Source organism: Poecile atricapillus, chromosome 2, assembly GCF_030490865.1.
Source record: "Poecile atricapillus isolate bPoeAtr1 chromosome 2, bPoeAtr1.hap1, whole genome shotgun sequence".
NCBI lineage: Eukaryota > Metazoa > Chordata > Aves > Passeriformes > Paridae > Poecile > Poecile atricapillus.
Genome location: NC_081250.1, coordinates 5160749 through 5178870, shown reverse-complemented (window position 1 = coordinate 5178870; position 18122 = coordinate 5160749). Strand labels below are relative to the sequence as shown.

The window sequence follows — 18122 nt, the reverse complement described above, 5'->3', positions numbered from 1 at the left end:
TCTTTAACATAATCCCTTCCAACCCAAAGCATTCTAGGATTCTGTGATTCCCCGTGGGGATGCCCATGCCAGAGGCTGGTTGATGGGATGCAGCACCTTGGGGCTGTTTCAGCACTGTCCATTGGGGGTGTTGGGTCCCCTGGAGATGATGTCTTGTGCCAGGACATGACACAAAGTCATCACCGTGAGCCAAAAAGCATGCATGACTAATGCAATAGACTCAGACCAATCCTCCAGCCAGCCCTCCTGTCCTTCTTCCAATGCTCTTCTCCTTTCCCTCTTTCCTGAGCTCCCAACATATCTACAGATCTCCCCAAGCTTGCAGGCAGTGCTGCAGCTGGAGCTGTATGTTGGGGACTATTCCTCTCCCAGTCAGAAAATAGTTAATGTAAGAGGGAATGGCAGACATAAAGCCTATAAAATAAAAATAAATTAAAAAAAACACCAAAAGAACCCCCCAAAAAACTCAAAAAAACCCCAAACCCACTACACATCCCTCTGGGTAGGTAAACAGGCTGAGCTTCACCTCGTGTTGCAGAGCCTCCATGGGTGAGCCTCTTACTCAGTATTTCTGCTTTTACAGTTCAGCAAATAATTTGTAACAAATAGTTTATTCAATTAATTGAGCTTCTCTGCTCTGGGGGCAGATGGCAACCTTTAAAAGTGGATTCCCAATGGAAAACTAGACAATGGCATTCTTTGGCCAATTTCCCTTGCTTTCAGGTCAATGGCAGTGGTTATGATTTATGCCTGTGCTGACAGCCACAGACCCATGGGAGAGGTGTGTTTTTCCCCATCTAGATTCCTGGGATTTATTCATCTTTTTTCCTTTGTACCATGGGCTGCTTCACATGCAACTCTCTTCTTTCCGTGCTGTTGCCATGATCAAGAGTATTTTTTCTGGTTTTCCCCAGGGGCCCAGGACCATGGTGATGCTTCTGTCCAGCTGCATCCTTCCAGGTCCCAGGGGGGCCATGGAGCAATGAGAAATGGTTTGTAACCCATGAGGGGAAGTGGTTTCCAGGGTTTCCCAAGATTTCTCCTTGGTGATGTGGATGCCACCATGAATGTTGTCTATTCAATCATCCCTTAGAGACAAACAGCCACCATCCACAAGCCCAAAAAGATTGGGAAAACCACATCCCATACACTGTTTTTTACTTTATTTAGGGAAAAGAGAAAAGGTAATTGTGCCAGACAAAGGACATTAGTGAAGACACTGCCATATTCAAACAAAATTCTTTTATTGAAAGTGTAATGGAAATTTCTTCATATTGCTTTGATGAAATGAGAGACAGCAGCTGTAGACAAATATGCTTTTTTTTATAAACAAATGCAAATGGATAAGGTAAAAATAAAGCATTTTTTTTTAACTTGTACCTTTAAGCAACATAATCACAATATATACACAAAGAAAGCTAAAATAAAGCTATGTTGAAACCAAAGCGTTTCAACCAATACATTAGATAATTACAGATTGTGTCAATAAATACCCAGTTTTTAAACTGTTTAACAGGCAACTTTTTACACAGATACCAAGAAGAAAAAAAAAATTATATATTTACAATTCAGTGCTCCGGGGAAAAAAAAAAGGAGAAAAAAAAAATCTTTTTTTTTTCTTTTTTGGCACCAACACAAATAAAAAGAATAAATTATTGAAAAAAAAAATCCACAAAGGCAGGAGTCAATCCCAATCATTCATTAAAAAAAAGTGTGTATATATATATATATAAAATATAGGTATATATTTTATATATATAAATATATATATGCAGAGGAAACCTAGGAATGTTACAAAATATATTAGTGCCAATAAATACAGAACACTACCAGACTTTCAACTGTCAGTATTTTTGATGCAGTCTGAAGGATAAGGAACTACCACCTAGGAGATAACTGAAAGGGGGGATTTTTCAGTCTAAAGAAACAATGACAACAATGAAAAATAATAATAAAAATAATAATAATTATAATAATAATAACAATAATAATAGATATATCCAGGAAATCCTCCATCTGCCAGTAGTATTCCTACAGTCGCCCTCCTGCCCTGGGGGCGATGCCTTGCGGAGGCAGCGGCGGCGAGCGCGGGCTCGGGAGCCGCTCGTGGCTGTGGGAGGGTCAGCTCCAATTCGCAGTTGACCGGCTCAATCCCAGAGAAGATGTACAATTAAATAGCAATAAAAAGGATTTTTTAAAAACCCCAAGCAACCCATGTTTCGTACGCCACAAGTTTCCCAAATTGCCGGCAGGTTTGCAGCGAGGCACCTGTCAATGAGCAGGTATCCAAGAGCACCATCCCTGTGGTCGGGGATAGAAACAGTTCAGCCAACAGAAAAATCCTCAGATCCGTGTTTCGGGGTTGTTTCCCTTGTCTGTGTGTCTCTGTACCCTCAGAAGTTCCCTCCAGCTGCTCCCAGGGCAGCGGGGCTGGGACACCAGAATTGTCTCCTCCTCCTGTGCTGGTAATGCCAGGAATCACTCCCGTCACCAAATCCTCCAATGGGGAATTTAAAGCCGGTAGGTTTTAAATCCATTTTTCTTTTTCCATACCACTGGTGTAGGCACTTAGTGTATCACTGATGCACAGATTTTTTTTGTCCAGTTACATCTCGTGGCCAAACAGTGTCATGCTCTCCGACTGACTTATATATAGCAAAAGGCCAAGGCAGCCTCCAGCATCCTTCCTAAACACAAAGATTTATCTCATTTTAAAAACCAAAAGCCTTCAGTTTTTCAGCTTGGTCTTCAGGTTTTCAAAAACTGTACTCACAGGATAAATAACCCAATGAACTTCATTTCCATCTGTTTTGCTTGAATTACTCGATTCACCCATGTAAAAATATAGTACAATCAGTGTGACCCACTGGATTTTGGAGCTGCGACATCCTCAGTGCTGGGGAGTCCTAAGGAGCACTTGCTGAGGAGCTTGAGCAGTGTTGCTGTTTTGGCTTTGCTCTCCCAAAGCCCCCACGAGGGCTGCCAAGGTCCTTATGGTTACACCTCCCCATCGTTGCTGACAGCGGCTCTGCATATTCAGGCACCATAACTGATGGGGAAAGATCTCATGGCCAAATCCTCAGGAAATTAAATAAATTATAAAATAATTTACAAAAAGGGGTTGGGTTTTGTTTAGAGCTAGTATTAATGTTACTTCTTAAATAGTTGAAGGTTTTGCTTGCTTTGCTCTCCACAGTGATATCATGGAGACCAGACACCATTCTCATGTCCACAACGAGGCTGGGAGAAACCAAGGGATGGTGCAAGAACTCGTCCCTCCCCTCCCACGCCACTTCTGTTCAGTGTTTTTAGAAATGTGAAGTGAAGACCAAACAGCCAACATCATTCAGACTCAGAGAAACCAGGGTCATCTTCCTCTTGAAGACCTTATTGCCCTTCCAGGTCATCGACAAACCACAGTGCTATTCACGTACTACAGGTAGAAAATAAATAAATACAGATATATTATGCAAAAAAATATGATTGTACACATAATACATCTGAGGTATTACCAATTTAAATAAGGTTTCATGCTAGTTCAAGCTTCAGTGGCTAGTTAAATTCTGGAATTTGCAATAAATAGATGAAGAATGATTATGTATATAGTGTATGGATCTCTTCTGTAAACCTTGTCAGGTTTAAACGTAAGAGTGTGTTGGGCCGACTCTTACGCAAACCACAAATTTTCACAATAAATACAGCTTCAAAAAGTTGCCTTAAAAAGTTCCTGCAACACTGAAACGTTTCTAGAAGGGGCTGTATGGACGACTGGCAACATTAGCGAGGAGTATTTTTCTCAACAGGTCTTTTCATACAAAACACAAGGAAATTCTCATGTGGAAGTCTTTCTCCCTCCCCACCCTTCCCCACCCCGTCATGAAAGTTTAGAAATTTTTGCACAAACAGCGAGAGAACTGATTGTAGCTGCAGTATGTCAAAATGTCCACGTTCTATAAAGACCAAAAATAATTTTTTTAGAAAGTCTTCTGCTGTTGCTGTTTTTTCCTCCTTATATTTGAGTAGTACACCATCCTTTCAGTGAAAGTTTGCCTGTCCAACTGTTCCTCTGTTTTCTTTTCGGCATCAGTCCTTGCCCGAGCCACATGTGTGTTTCACACTTTCACTGTCTCCATCAGCGATGACTTGATGGCATCCTCCAAAAGTTGATTGTCTGTGAAAGGGGCTGGGGTTTCGGGGACAGATTCAGACAAACCAATGAGGGACTCCAAGAAACAGGAGCCCTGATCTCCAGCTTGCGGGAAGCCAGGGAAATTAGGCAACTGAAACTGTAACGCTGAGAAGTTATCCAGGTTCTCATACTCCTTTAAGGAGTTGTAAAGGGGTCCCAAGTTATAGTCCGAGAAGGACTGGAAGAAATCCAAGGAATCGGAGGAAAGGCTGAGGTCAGCGTAGCTCTTGGAGCAGGGCTCAGTGGAGGATGAGGTGCAGCAGGACAGCCCATCGCACCTCACGTGGGCTGCATCCTCCAGCAAACCCCCGCTGTCCTGGTTGGCATTCTCATCCAGGCACTCCGAAAGGTGGGGCAAGTGGCCAGGGACAGGCTTGGCCTCGCTGCCGTGGTCCTCGATGAAGAAGTCGGTGGGGTGGAAGCAGCCGAGGTCATCCTGGCCACGCCCGCTCTCCTCCTCGGCATCCGAGTCATTGAAGTGGAGGATGCGCGCCAAGCCATCGTCGTCCACGTCCGACTGGGATTTGTCAGAGGGGAGGCTCTCGTAGGGCTCCTCCAGGTCCTCGCTGGGGTGGGAGGAGATGGAGGAGTCTGTCATGTCACTGCTGCAGCTGTTCTCCCCCAGGGCCTCCAGGTCAGGGCTGAACTGGAAGGCAGGTGCCAGCGGCACCGCACGCTCCTCCAAGGAGCCCTTCGCCGCCGCGCATCCCAGCGGTGGGAGCCGCTCCCGGAAAGGGGGCTCAGCCTCCGCCACCTTCTCGCTGCTCTGCTGCTGCTTCTCCAGCTCCAGCTTCATGATGGTGTGGATGAAATGTGTCTGCACTCGGGCCTGGTTGAACTCGATCCTGCCCTCGGTGTTGCCACAGCCGTCCTTGGTGCAGCCGCAGGGGAAGGAGGTGTGATCCATCTGGCACAGGGAGAAGCAGAGGGGGAGGATTAGGATTGACCCCAGCAGCATAAAACCAAAATTGTCCGTGAATTGTCTGCCCTGAGAGACCAAGTTAAAAAAAAAGGCACCCTGCTCTTTTGAAGAGATGCCATATAAAGCTTGATTTCAGTACAAGTGAAGAAAATTAAAAGATTCAAAAAAAAAAAAAAAAGCAAAATACAATGGTCCAAAAGGAGACATAAGGGGTCAAAAGAGAGTTTTTTCTTTATTTCTATTTAATGATCACACTATCTGATCTGCAGCAGCCACTAGAGGGGGGCTGTGACACGCACATGGAGCACCCGTGTGCACCCACCTCCGCCACCCCCTGCCTCCAAACACGGCACCGTGGGAGCGAGCGGCACCCAGAATAGGGAATGAGGCTCCCCAAATACAGCTGGGCAGGCACCTGCAAAAAATACCCTGAAAAATATAACTCACTAATTGAATACAGAGGGATTATCCCACTGTGCAGGTGGCCTGCACAGCTCACTGTGAGCTGAGGCTCATCTGACACTCCCACGTTTGCCTGAGCGTGCTGGGATTTGTGGCACACAGCAAAAGAAAAAGGAATTAAAAATAAAACCTGGGGGAGGGGGAGAAAGCGCAGCCTCGTGTGAGGAGCAAGGAGCTCTTCCTTGCAGACATTCCCACGTGGGAATGTGTGAATCTCCAAAAGGAGATCAAGCAGGTATGGGTCTCGTGGGGACGTACAGCGGGGACATTCTCACTGCAGGCTCTGGCAGTGTGGGGATGGCTGTACGTGTGATTTGGGAAGAGGACGCTTTGGAGCAGTGTCTGCCTTGCAGCCTGAGGGATGCTCCAAGAGCCTTCCTCACCTCCAAGCACAGGAAGGAGCAGATGGGTTCACTGGCTGCCCCAGCTTTGTCCAACTTGCTCACACCCCCCTGCTCTAACGCGCAGCTGGAACCGCGGCGTTCCCCCGTGCCCAGGGGTGAGGGCAGTACCTGGCATTTAATGCCTGCCAAGCTGCAGCTGCAGGTCTCGGGGTCGCAGACCTCGCGGCAGTCGCAGCCGCAGTCCTCCCGGGACAGGCGGATGTTGTGCAGCTCCCTCTTCTCCTCCTTGTCGATCTTCTTCACCCCCACGGCCTTCAGCAGCGCGCGCCTCTTCTTGGCAGGGTAGGGCTGCAGGAAGAAGCCGTCCTCCAGGTCCACGCTGCTGACGTCGATGTCGTCGTCGGAGATGTCGTCGATGGTGAGCTGGTTGGCCTCTTCAGACTCCTTCGTGCCGTTCATGGTTAGCTGAGGGCAAAAAATGGACCAAGAATTAGGGGCTTGCTTGGGACTCAGAGCCATTGGAACCCCCAGCTGAGGGGAGACAAGAAAGGAATGACCTCTCCCCCATGGTGGCCAACCACAGGATCAACATCTCAGCCAGAGCCCACAAAGACCTGACACCTGACTGGGCATTCATCCTGGGATATTAAGTATCAAAATCAGAAATGAAAAGACTTTGGGAGATGCCAGAAAGAGTCTCAAGTGGATCCCAGGACAGAGAGGTCCTACCAAAAGAGCAAAAATGTCTTCTGTGTCTTTTCACTTTTCAGAGGTGGAGAACTAAATGAAAATCCCCCACTGGAGCCTGTGGTTTATTTGGAGACACAAAACAAGAGCTAAGGACTGATGCCCCCAGGTCTCAGAAGCTCTTACTAAAAACTGCCCACTTAACTAATGACATCCATCAACCCAGCTCCCCATCAACCCAGCCCCACGCTCTAACTCACTTTCCATTTCAACGCTTCCAACTTCTCCTCTTTTAATTTCTCTTCGAGTTTGCCCCGACGGATGTTTTCCTGCTCCTTTGAAAACTCTGCCAGCGTGAACTGCCGGGAGGAGCTGTGTTTGCTCACCATCCCCAGGGTACAGCCCCCACGGCTAGGCACGCTCGTGAAGCCCTGGCAGCGTGGGAAGTAAAACACAGTGACCCGGTCAAACTCCACATTGTTCTTCTTTAGCCGCTTGGATTTCTTCAGGATTGACGTGGCTAAAAAAGGGGAGAATTAAAAAAAGAAAAAACACTAAGTCAGTGCTGCCATGCTGCAGATGGAATAGAAATATTACCAACAGGCAGGACTTGCAATTGCTCTCCCAACAGGGACGCAATGGGACAAGGCTACAACGTTGCTTGGTGGTGTTTTAGGAGCTAACACTTCCGAGGTGGGATGAGGATGGAGAGGAAGCGAAGCCAAGCCCTGCTGCATCAGAGTCACCCATGAGATTCACCCTGTGAGGTGGCTCCTGCTTCTCCATCCCACTTGACTTCCCCCAGGAACATCCATTTGCTTATTCTTCAGGTGTGGCAGAGCATAACAAACAAGCAACCAGCCATCCTGCACATCTGTCTCTCCAAACCCACTCTGCCCCACGCTCAGGAGCCCCTGCTCTGCCCCCGGGATGCCAGGGCACTGGCATCCCCAGTGCTTCATGGCTCCAGCTTTTGGGGCAGGGCAGCAAACAGCCCAAAGGGCTGCTTTTTCTGGTACTTCCTTTCACCAGCCACTGGGAGGAACTCTGAATCTATGGTTTATTCTCAAGAGACTCACTTGAGAGCAGCTGCAAAGATGTTAATCTTTGTGCAGGTGATCCGCGGGTAAACATGGCAATACATGACTCTGGTTTATCTTAAACTGCTGAAACACGCTACACACCACTTACAGCAGAGCCTCTCCAGAGATACCTGGCTCTGCACAGCTGCACATGCAAACACAGTAGATGGAGGGGGACTAATTAGTCAGGGCAGGTTCAGAGTCAGTGAGTTTCCACAAGTGTGGCTGGCCAAGAAATTAAAGCAAGGCACAGCCACGTGAGTGTGGCTGGAACAAGAGCCAGCTACACCCAAATTTGTGGTGGGGAGGTATTTCTAGTCCCATTTGCTCTTGGTGCATGGGAGCTTTGGTTGCCTCCATGGAAGAAAATAGCCCAGAAAGGATGGGTGACTGCTGCAGAGCTCAGGCTCTGCTCTTTGGGAGGCAGAGCCACGAACAGCCTTACAGTGGGACCCAAGGAAAAGACTGCAACAACTCGAGGGGCTCAGCTGGTTTGTTGAGCCTCAAAGGCTGTGAAAGTGCAAGACTGGACAGTTAACTGCAGCCACATTTCACAGGTCTCACTTGCCAAAATATAGTGTTTCGGTTTCACATAAAAAAAAAAAAAAGAGAGAAAAAAGAAGCGTTCACCCAGCTGTGTCAGCAGCTTCTGCTCAATAGTTGGGGGTTCACACTGGGCCCTGAAGTCACTCTGATCATATCTTTGCACTGTGCATTGCATTTTCACAATAACCTTGACTCAATCTCCTAAAACATGAGCTCTTTATCAGAAGGCAAGTTAACCACCACGATCATCTATCAGCCGAGCTGCTGCACTTTGGCATTTGCTTCTCTCTCCCTGCACCCCTCCTCCAAAATTGTTTTCCCATTCCTGACCCTTTTCCAATTGAGCCAGAGAATACAAAAAGTTCATTGTTTTGTCACAAAACCTGGGAAGACAAGCAAGAATGAGACTCTTTATTTTTACAAGACTTCTAAAGCCTTTTCAGACCGCTGCATGTTTGTGTATGTCGGCTAAGTGGACCTTAACTGCTATATACAGTGGGTGTTCAGTATAATTTACTAGGTTGGACTATTTCTCCTCCATGAAGATGTCCCTCTATTGTACTTTTTATTTTTCCCTTCACACGGCAGATAAAGGGCTTTACAACACTGCCTTCTGTGTGTTTTCCTAAAAGCTCTCAAAACTTACATTGCTGGGAAAACAAAATAGCTTTTATCTGCACTAGCAGCGGAGGCAATGTCAAACGTGTCATGTTCTTTGGCAAAGTACCCAACTTACGTAGGAAACAAGTTCTGAAATGGTAATTACGCTACTGGTTAATCATTTTTAAAAAAACAGCATTACAGGCTTTCGCTGTCTGATTAGGTTTTGCCTGTGAAACAGTTTGACAGGGAATTAAGGGCTGGTGGGATGGTCCTGCAGCACAGGCTTGGAGGCATCCACATGTCTCTGCACACCCATCCTTGGGTTTCTGCTCCTGGAAGCCTGGACTTCAGCAAAAATATTCCAAAGGAATAATAAATACTGGAAGGAAGGGTTGAGGAAGACCACTGTGAGGAGGCTGGATGATTATAAATCAGTGTCATGACAGGTAGCTGGCACCACTGCCACTTTTCCCTATAAAGGCGTGCCCCAAGGGGGTCTCTGTGTGGTGATAACCCATCACCACCCTACCATAAACCCATGAAGAGGAAAGGCTGATCCTGGGAAAGCCAAAGATACTCACGGGTGAAGCTGGACATTAAGGCAGAGCTGGGCTTGGGCTCTCCACGGGAATTCTCCTCGTCAGTGTCCCAGCCTGAGGATGCTGAGGAGGAGAGGGGGGAGCAGGAGGAGGAGGAGCAGTAGGTGCTGTCATCCCCCAGCTCTTCATACTTCCTTTTCAATACTCCGCTCATGGTGACGCCGTTTTTGTCATATAACTGGAAAACAAAGGAATAAAGCAACATGAAGCCAGGGAAATCCTGGCAGTTTCTGGTGATGAGCAGGACAGCTGTAACCCCCAGCAAGGCTTCCCCATCAGATCCAATTGGCCATGCAGATGTGATTCCCAAAAAGTGCTGCCCCTAAAACATCTCATCTCACTACACTCGCTGTGCACACCTGTGAATTTCTCTCCCATTTTACAGCAACTGACGATCCCAGACAACAAACTGTCCAGAAACCAATCCAATCAACACAAATGTCATCAAACAGTAAGTATTACATTTTGCTTACTAATTCTTTTATGTTCACTCTTCACCCAGATCGCTTTCTATGCAGTTACAGCTTTAACGTTTTGCTAATTACAAAAATAAGCCAGTTTGCAGAAAACAATCTGTTGGCATGATTTACTCACTACAGCCCCCCGGGGAAACAGACTTATTAAATGAAGCACTGAAATACAAATATATCAACTGTGAAGAACAGCCCTTCTCCTCACGGTGCCTTTCATAGTCAGTCCCCCATTCAATAAGCTATTCTTGTTTAGGCTGGGTTATGTATCAAGCATAGAAGCAATTAAAAACAACGTAGCTAATTAAAAACAAAGGAGCTCTGTACTTGCCTAGATTCCTAAATTTCCCGCATGCTTTGCCTCTGCTCATCTTAAAGGAAAAAAAAAGAATGCCAAAAATAACTGCGTTGCATCTTTTAAACTTTGCTTTTGTGAAGTTTGTGCAAATTTGGGTGATGAAAAAAACCTCATAAAAGCTACAGACTTTGCCTACTGTACATTTGGACAATGCTGTCAGGCACAGGGTGGGATTCTTGGGGTGGTCCTGTGCATGGCCAGGAGTTGGGACTTTATGTTCCTTGTAGGTCCCTTCAACTCAGGATATTCTGTGATTCTAATGGACATCAGCACCCACGCAGCCTGGGATGCTCCTGCACTGCTGATGGATCATTCCACCTTTTAGACTCTGGCAACACCACCTCAGCTCCACCTGCTCCTGCAGAAGCCACTGCCAGGTTATTTGGGAGCCAGTGAGCCACCCCCAGAGCTGAGAGGCAGGCTGCTGCCTGAGGGGTGACTTGCTCTGACCCCATCCCACCAGGCTGGAAGGCACAACCACGGTGGGAAGGATTCAGCCCCAGCCCAGGAACTCCTCCCAGCAAGGAGGGGAGAGCCCCAGCAATGTGGGATGCTACCAGCCATCCCATAATACACAAAAGCTAAAGCATCCCTAGAATTTGGATAATGCTGGGACAGGAGACAGCCCTGGGATGGTGACATTGCAGATACAGAGGTGCCAGACACTCAGTCCACATCCCCTCCCACCACATGAAACTTCTCCACTGGCCAAATTCATTCTTTGCAACCCAAACACTTTCTCACTTTGCATGTCTGAAGTTAATTTAAGTCTCTGAAAAATAAAAGAAAAAATCAAAACAAACCAAACCTACTAAACCTTCCCTTCTGACAGACCTGAGGAGGCAGCACAGACCACACCAGTTTCAGAATCTCCCCACTGATGGGATTTTCAGTGTCCTGACAGCACCAAGCAGTATCACGTTGCAGGACAGGAGCACGCACAGTTCCTTCCAAGCCCTGCACCAACCCTCCCTAATTATGTTTACCATCAACTTCCCAGGAGACAATAGTCACCTAAAAGGTCAAAAAAGTCCCTGGATGAAGCACTTCCCTGGCCTGGAGAAGTTAATCATTTGCTGCAAGGCGCACTTACAGGGCCAGAACGTCGCCCTGAACCTGGGGAGAAGTGATCCCTCCATCCCTCCTCCTCCTCCTCCTCAGCAGACCTGGAGCTGCAGGTGGTTTTGCCACAGAGGGGTTGTTGTTTTTTTGGCCTTAATCCAAAATAGATGCAGAAAAGGTAGATTTGGCCACCCTCCAGGCCCAGCAGCACATGTCCTACCCGACACCTGGATTAACCCTTTTCCTGCCTGCTCCATGGCTGAGCTGAGCTCACTGGCGGCCACAAAACAGCAAATAACAAACCTTTTATTTGTATTATTTTTGTATATGTGCCTTCTGCTTTGTCTCATGTTTGCTTTAAGAAACACTCAGGAGCAAAAAAACCTCCAAATCCATGGCAAGGGTTCAAATCAAAGCCTGGGCTGCAGCCAGAGGTTTGCAGACCCCACTGTCCACCTGGAACAGGCAAAAAACTTTAAAAAAAAAAAATCCCACATGTGGCTTGAAAGAGTATCAGTTCCTCTTCCTGCTGCAGAGAGAATGCTCCAAAGGACAGTGAGGGATGACAGTGAGGCATGCCACTATGGCCAAGGGAGGGAGAAACCAGCTCCCTAAAATGCCTGTAGGACGTCCAACAGCAAACACCCTCAGAGATGTGATGCTGACCACATCCAAATCCCATGGGAGACAACAGAGGATGCTGGAGCAGCCAAGAGCATGCTGCTGAGACAGGGGTAACTCCCAGGTCTGCACCAAAGATGCAGCAGCCCTGATGGTCAGGTCACCTGCCAAACCACCAGGGGCTGCACCACATCCCCCCAGACCAACCCCACAGGGAAAGCAGAGCCCTCTCCTGCAGCCAGAGAACCCAGCTAACACAAACACCATGCCAGAGCCAAGGCAAGCTGTGCATAAGATGGTGCAACTCTATTTATTTATTTTTTAAATACTACCACTAGCCAGGAAGATGAAGGGGGGATGTGTGCAGCTCCTCATCTATGAGAATGAGCCAAATGGATAGGGGAAAAAACTCACTTTTGGCACGATGTCTTCTTCAAGACACCTATTGTTTTGTTAATGCAAAGGAGGTGTTGTGAAAACAGGATTCCCAGCTAATGGGAAAAAGCTGGTGAACCTGCTGCCCACCAGCCAAAATATCGTAATTTTCTCCTGTTATACCTTCCCCCTCATTGCTGATTTATGGCTGTGACGTTTTCCAAGTCAAGTTTTCAAATCCATCTCAGGAGCGATGCAGTGAAGCTGCACCCATCAGTGTCTGCTTATACCCTACCCCAAAAAACCCTCCAGAGGGGCATTTTACTGTCACAGCCAGGATGATCCTCTGCTCCCCTCCTTGCCCTGGCATGTGAAGACAGAATTCACACCAGCAATTTTGGATGCTACCTTTAAAGCCATGTCAGCGAGGCCACTGGTCATTCAGCCAAAAAAGCCCAGAGGGCCTTTCAGACCGTTCAGCCACAGTGAGGATATTTTAATTGCAGTTAATTCTGCAAGGAACCTTAAACCCACAGCTGTGTCATACAAGAGAGTCCCAAAAATGCCCACAGCAGCATGGAAAAAATAAATATTTGTATCTGAGTTTGCCATTGCAAATCTCTGCAGGCACCACTGAGTGCAGGATTTTACCACCTTCTCCTTCTCTTTTTTTTTTTTTTTTTTTTTTTACATAACCTGAAATAAAATAATCCTATCTTCCTTTCAGTTGCCAAAAAAGACATTCTGTTCTTGGCTAAGACTTCTTACTCATCTATTTTACTGAAAACAGCTTTTGGAACAAGTACATAATGCAATGGATCAAACCCGCAGGAATTCCTCTCTGGCACCAGAACTCCCACTATCCTGGGAATACTTTCTAACAAATATTTAGCCCAGATGTGCATTCCTTTCTTTCTCTCTCCCTCCTTTTTTTCTTTTTCTTTTTATTTTTTTTTTTTTTTTTTTTTTTAAAGCATTAAAGTTTGGGTGGGGGGAATAGGGAGGATCGGTGTAGTTGGGGGGAAGGGAATCCAATCTGCAAAGTCCCATTTCTGGCACCCAGCAAGTTGCAGGGTAAAGCCCTAATACACTGGAATGCAAGGAATTAATGTTTTAACTATCCTCCTCTTGGACGACGTCTCAACAGTAAATATTTCGAGTAATTTAGATTTAAGAAGGTTTGGCATTTGTTTAGCCAAGTGTAGAGGAAGGCAACTAAAAACCCCTACCAGTGTCCAGTCTCCAGGAGACTGCACAAAGAAGCATCGTGGCTTTGGGCAGAATTATGAGAAGATGTTTCAGTGTTGTATTTTGGGGCTGTAGATGTGCTTTGAAGCGTCAGGCGATCGCAGCAGTGCAAGCAAAGCAAAGGAAACTCCTCACAGCGAGTCCAGCAGCTGCCTTTGCTTGTGCCACAATTCCCATGGTATTGCAGGAGAACACCCAGGAGCAAGAATATTTCAAATTCTGGGGGTTAGTGGAGCATCCTAAAGAATGGAAGAATCCCAAATCTGTGCATGAGCTATCGAAAGCAAAGCTTCTTTTGCCAAGCGATTTAGGGAACACCAAGAAAACAACAATCCCTCCGACCCCCCAAAACTCATTTGTTTCCTGGTGACTTTTGGAGCTGGTTTGCTGACTTGAAGGCTCAGCCATCTGCCTGCAGCCCAGGAAGACAAAGTGGGCTTATTGCAGGACATCAAGGTGGACTCTTCCCGGCACACCGGGACGAGGGCTCGGGTGCTGGGAGCGAGCTCAGGACCGCGCTGAGCCGTGAGTCAGAGCGGCTCCCACTCCCTCCCCCTGAACCACAGTGGCTGTGCAGGTCTAGCAGGAGTAAATATTAGTTTAAAAAACACCACTGCATATTTCAGCCAGGTACGGCTCCAGAGGCAGCTCGAGGAGCAGCGCCGGGGGAGCTGCTGGGGTTGGTGTTTGTTTGCACGCTCCCGTTTATTGTGGGCAAAGGGATCTCGGTGTGAGAATCACCAAAAAGTGCTGCGGAGCTGAGCTCCCCGCTCAGCTGTCCCAGTGCTGATCCCAGGAACACCTCTGGGTTATTTAATAATCGCCACACTATCAGCACTGATTCATTGCTCGATCATTTAGCTATTTTAATTCTTTGCATATTTACTTAAGTGGTTTCCCCTGTGACAGCCTCCCGATGACAACACTTCCCAATTTCGGGGCTGACTGGAGCCAAGGAGAGCCGGATCATCCCACCAGGACCCTCCAGGGGACAGTCCCACGCGTGTTCCCAGCCACATAAAGCTGTGCTTTCCAGTTCAGACCAGATTATTTTCACCCAGCTGGGTCTAAGGTTTCATAACCTTGCTCTGGTTAAAAATAGCCTCTGCCTACTATGCAACAGCAAAACCCAAAGTACATCGTGCTGTGGAGTGGGAGCGTGAATCAGTCCGTGGCACCACGAGTTTATGCTCCTGTCAGAGACTGAACAAGCAAAACACCTTCCCCGGAAAGAGCAGCAGAAGTGTTTACTCCATCTCCTAATTTTTGGAAGGCCACAAAGGGAAAAAAAAAACAAAAAAAAACGCTTGTCAGATTTTTCTACCAAGCCCTTACTCCTTGCTGGCAGCTTGAAAGGTAAATAAGAAATTTTAGCAAGTACATTAAAGGTTATCTGACATGGCCCAAAATGAAAGGAGGTTCAAATGTACTCGGTGCAGATTGTGCTGTAACAAACAGGAAAACAGCGAAGTGTGCTTTGTCTAGGAAAATCCTCTATTTGATCACACCTCATGAATAATTCACACCAGGTTTCCACATTTGTCCTCCTGTAGGTACACGCTGTGCGTTACCTTCCCTGCTATATATACGCACGCATTTCCTGCGCTGAATTATTAAAGCCTTTGCTGGGAGCTGCGGAGTCTCTCCAGGAGGAGAACAAACCCAACCATCCTGAAAATAACCCCGTACTCCCCACCCCACACACACACACCTTTACATCTGCAAACTGCTTGGCAGAGGAAAATTAAAATTATTTTCATAAAAAAAAAAATAAAGTAATAAAATAAAATAGTAATTGGTGAGCAATTGCTGGTAGTAAATGACAAGACTTAATCTGGCAGTGCTGGGTTAAGGGTTGGACTCAGGGATCTTAGAGGGCTTTTCCAGCCTTAAGGATTCCCCCATTCTGTGACTTCGAGGTTTGTAAACGGCCGTGGGGGTTTTCTCTCCATCCATCCCACCCAGGCGCTGGCATTCCAGGCGTTAGTAAGGCTGAGCTGCTTTAGGAAAGGGCTGTCCCTGTGTGTCAGCCTCTTCCTACAGCGACATTATGTAACTCGGAGGTGACAGACACTTTTGAGGATGCCGGGGGTAGAGGAAGGAGTGGGGGGGGGCAGGCGAAAAAAAATTATAAAAACCTGAGAAAACTTAGTAGCTGGGGGCGGGGGTACGGGGTATCCTGTTCGGGTTTTTTTATTTTTTTTTAATCCTCCATTTTTTTCAGGTGGGCTGTAAAAGCCGCGATGTTTTATTTCGGGAGGCGGGGGGTGTGGGGGGTGCCCCGCTCCGTCTGTCCGCCCGTCGGTCCCTCCGTGCGCCCGTCGGTAGGTGTTGCTGTAGCGACGGGAAAGCATCCCCAGCCGGGCGGATTTGGGGAAGAGCGAGCCGGCAAGGCTCCCCCTGCCTCCCCCCCCAACCTTCCTCTCAACATCAAAAAATTGGAACCGCGGCCGCGGGGATGGAGCGGAGCCTGGACTTACCGGGGCGGGGGTGAGAGCGGAACTCTGCGCTACTCCTAATAAATATTATAAAGGTGTCCGGGCGTCTGTACAGCACAGCCCACGGCAAAGTGCGGAGTGGGAGCGGGTCGGGGGCGCAGCAAACCCCCGCGCTTCCCCCAAGGAACGCCGTCCCGCTGCCCCGGCGGCTCCGGGAGCTCCCCGGCGGCTCAGCCGCAGCCGCAGCCCCGCCGGGCTCCGCTCGCCCGCGGGCAGGAGCAGCGCGGCCAGACGGCGCCGGGGCGGCGCGACCGCCGGGAACGGGCGGCGGGCACCGGCAGCGACCCCCGGCACCGGCAGCGACCCCCGGCCGGCGGGACGGCTCCGAGCCGGCTCCCGGCGGCCGAACCCCGCGCCGGGCAGCCACCGACCGGAGCCGGCGGTCGCAGCACCCGGTGGCGAACGGCGAGCCTCCCCCTCGCCCCCCACGCCGTCTCCCCCCATCCCCATCCCGGCGCCGGCTGCCCGCGGCGGTCCCTACCTGCGGCGGCGGTGTCGGCGCGGCGGCTCCGGCTGCAGCGGTGGTGCCTGGCGCGGCGCCTCCCGCTCCGCTGCCGGGGCCGGGCCGGGCTGCGCCGCCCCGCGCTGCCCTTTTCCGTCAGTGGAAAACTCCGGGCTCTGACGCAGGCGGTGACAGGAGCGGGGCCGGCCGGCCCGCCCGGCTTCCTGCCCCCGCCGGGCGGGGCGCTGAGTCAGGAGCGGCGGGAGGCACCGCCCCGCACCGCCCCGCATCTCTCCGCACCGCCCCGCATCTCTCCGCACCGCCCCGCATCTCTCCGCACCGCCCCGCACCGCCCCGCACCGCCCCGCATCCCCCCGCATCCCCCCGCATCCCCCCGCCCCGCTACGGGTCCTGCCGTGGAGCTGCGTCCCATGAGAGGTTGAGGAGCCGCAGGGACAAGTTGGACCCCAAAGTGGGTCTGAGTAGCACAGAGACCTGGGGACCCCAAAAGGATTTAGGTCCCACTGAGGGGTATCTACACTACAAGGGCTTGGGAAGTCATGGGTACCGCTTGGATCCACAAGTGGTCATGGGGTGCTGGGAACCCCAAAATGGATTTGAGAAGCTGTGTCCCTCAAGGAGCTGGGGAACCACAGGCACAGCATGGGCCCCAAAACACATGGGGACCCCAAAGCAAGAGGGTGTTGGCGGCTTTAAGGATGTCAGAGCCCACAAAGGGTTGTGAATCCACAGGGAAAACTTGGACCCCAAAACAAATTTGGGTACCACAGGGGCTTTGGGTCTTACAAGGAGCTGGACACCTACATGTCAAAGGTTGGACCCCAAAACAGATTCAGTCACCACAGGGGGCTGGGGACCCCCAAGCAGGCTTGGAACCCAAAAGGGATTCGTATCTTTCAGAGGGTTTGGGTCCCTGCAAAAGTTTGGGATTTGGGACCCATGGGCACAACTTGGACTCCAGAATGTATTTAAACACCACAGGGGCTTGGGAACCTGAAGCAGGTGTGAACCCCAAAAAAGGTTTGGGTGCTTCAAGGGCTGAAGGATTGGGCACCTACAGGCAAAGCCTGGACCCTTACACATATTTGGGTCCCACAGGGAGTCTGAGCCATGCAAAGGCTTGGCAACCCACACAAGGGTTGGACTCCAAACAGATTTGAGTCCCACAGGGAGCTTGGGACCCACAAGTAGGCTTGGGCTCTGAAAGGGATTTGGACCCCACAGATGGCTTGGATCTCTGCCTGGGATTTGGGACCCACAGGAACAACTTGGACCCCAGAACGGATGCAGTTGTTTCAAAGGGCTTGGAGCCCACAAGGGGCTGGGGACTCAAAAGCAAAGCTTGGCCCCAAAAGAGATTTGGGCATCACAGGGGCTTTGAACTCCACAATGGCTTGGGACCCACAAGCAGACTTGACCCCTGGAAACTGTCTGGACCCCACAGATGAATGGGGACCCACAGGCAAGGCTTGGATCCCAAAACACACACCACAGGTAATTCAGGACCCATGAGAAAGACTTGGAGCCTGGAACAAATTTGAGCCTCACAGGATGGTTGGTCCCACAAGTATTAGGGATCCACAAGCAGGATGT

General features: G+C 49.2%; 1 protein-coding gene across 2 annotated transcripts; it reads right to left on the bottom strand.

Moving 5' to 3' along the window:
* Positions 1-1223: 1223 nt before the first annotated feature.
* CSRNP1 (cysteine and serine rich nuclear protein 1) lies at positions 1224-16697 on the bottom strand. 2 transcript variants are annotated; one of them, XM_058831268.1, is made up of 5 exons: positions 16548-16697; positions 9417-9612; positions 6865-7124; positions 6086-6382; positions 1224-5096 (listed from the first exon to the last, which is right to left on the bottom strand). In XM_058831268.1, the coding sequence occupies exons 2-5, from the start codon at positions 9586-9588 to the stop codon at positions 4113-4115; spliced, it is 1713 nt and encodes a 570-aa protein (XP_058687251.1). In that variant the 5' UTR covers positions 9589-9612; positions 16548-16697; the 3' UTR covers positions 1224-4112. The 2 variants fall into 2 exon arrangements, with proteins under 2 accessions (XP_058687251.1, XP_058687250.1); XM_058831267.1 differs by lacking the exon at positions 16548-16697 and having other exon boundaries at positions 9417-9654.
* Between the last annotated feature and the right edge of the window lie 1425 nt (positions 16698-18122).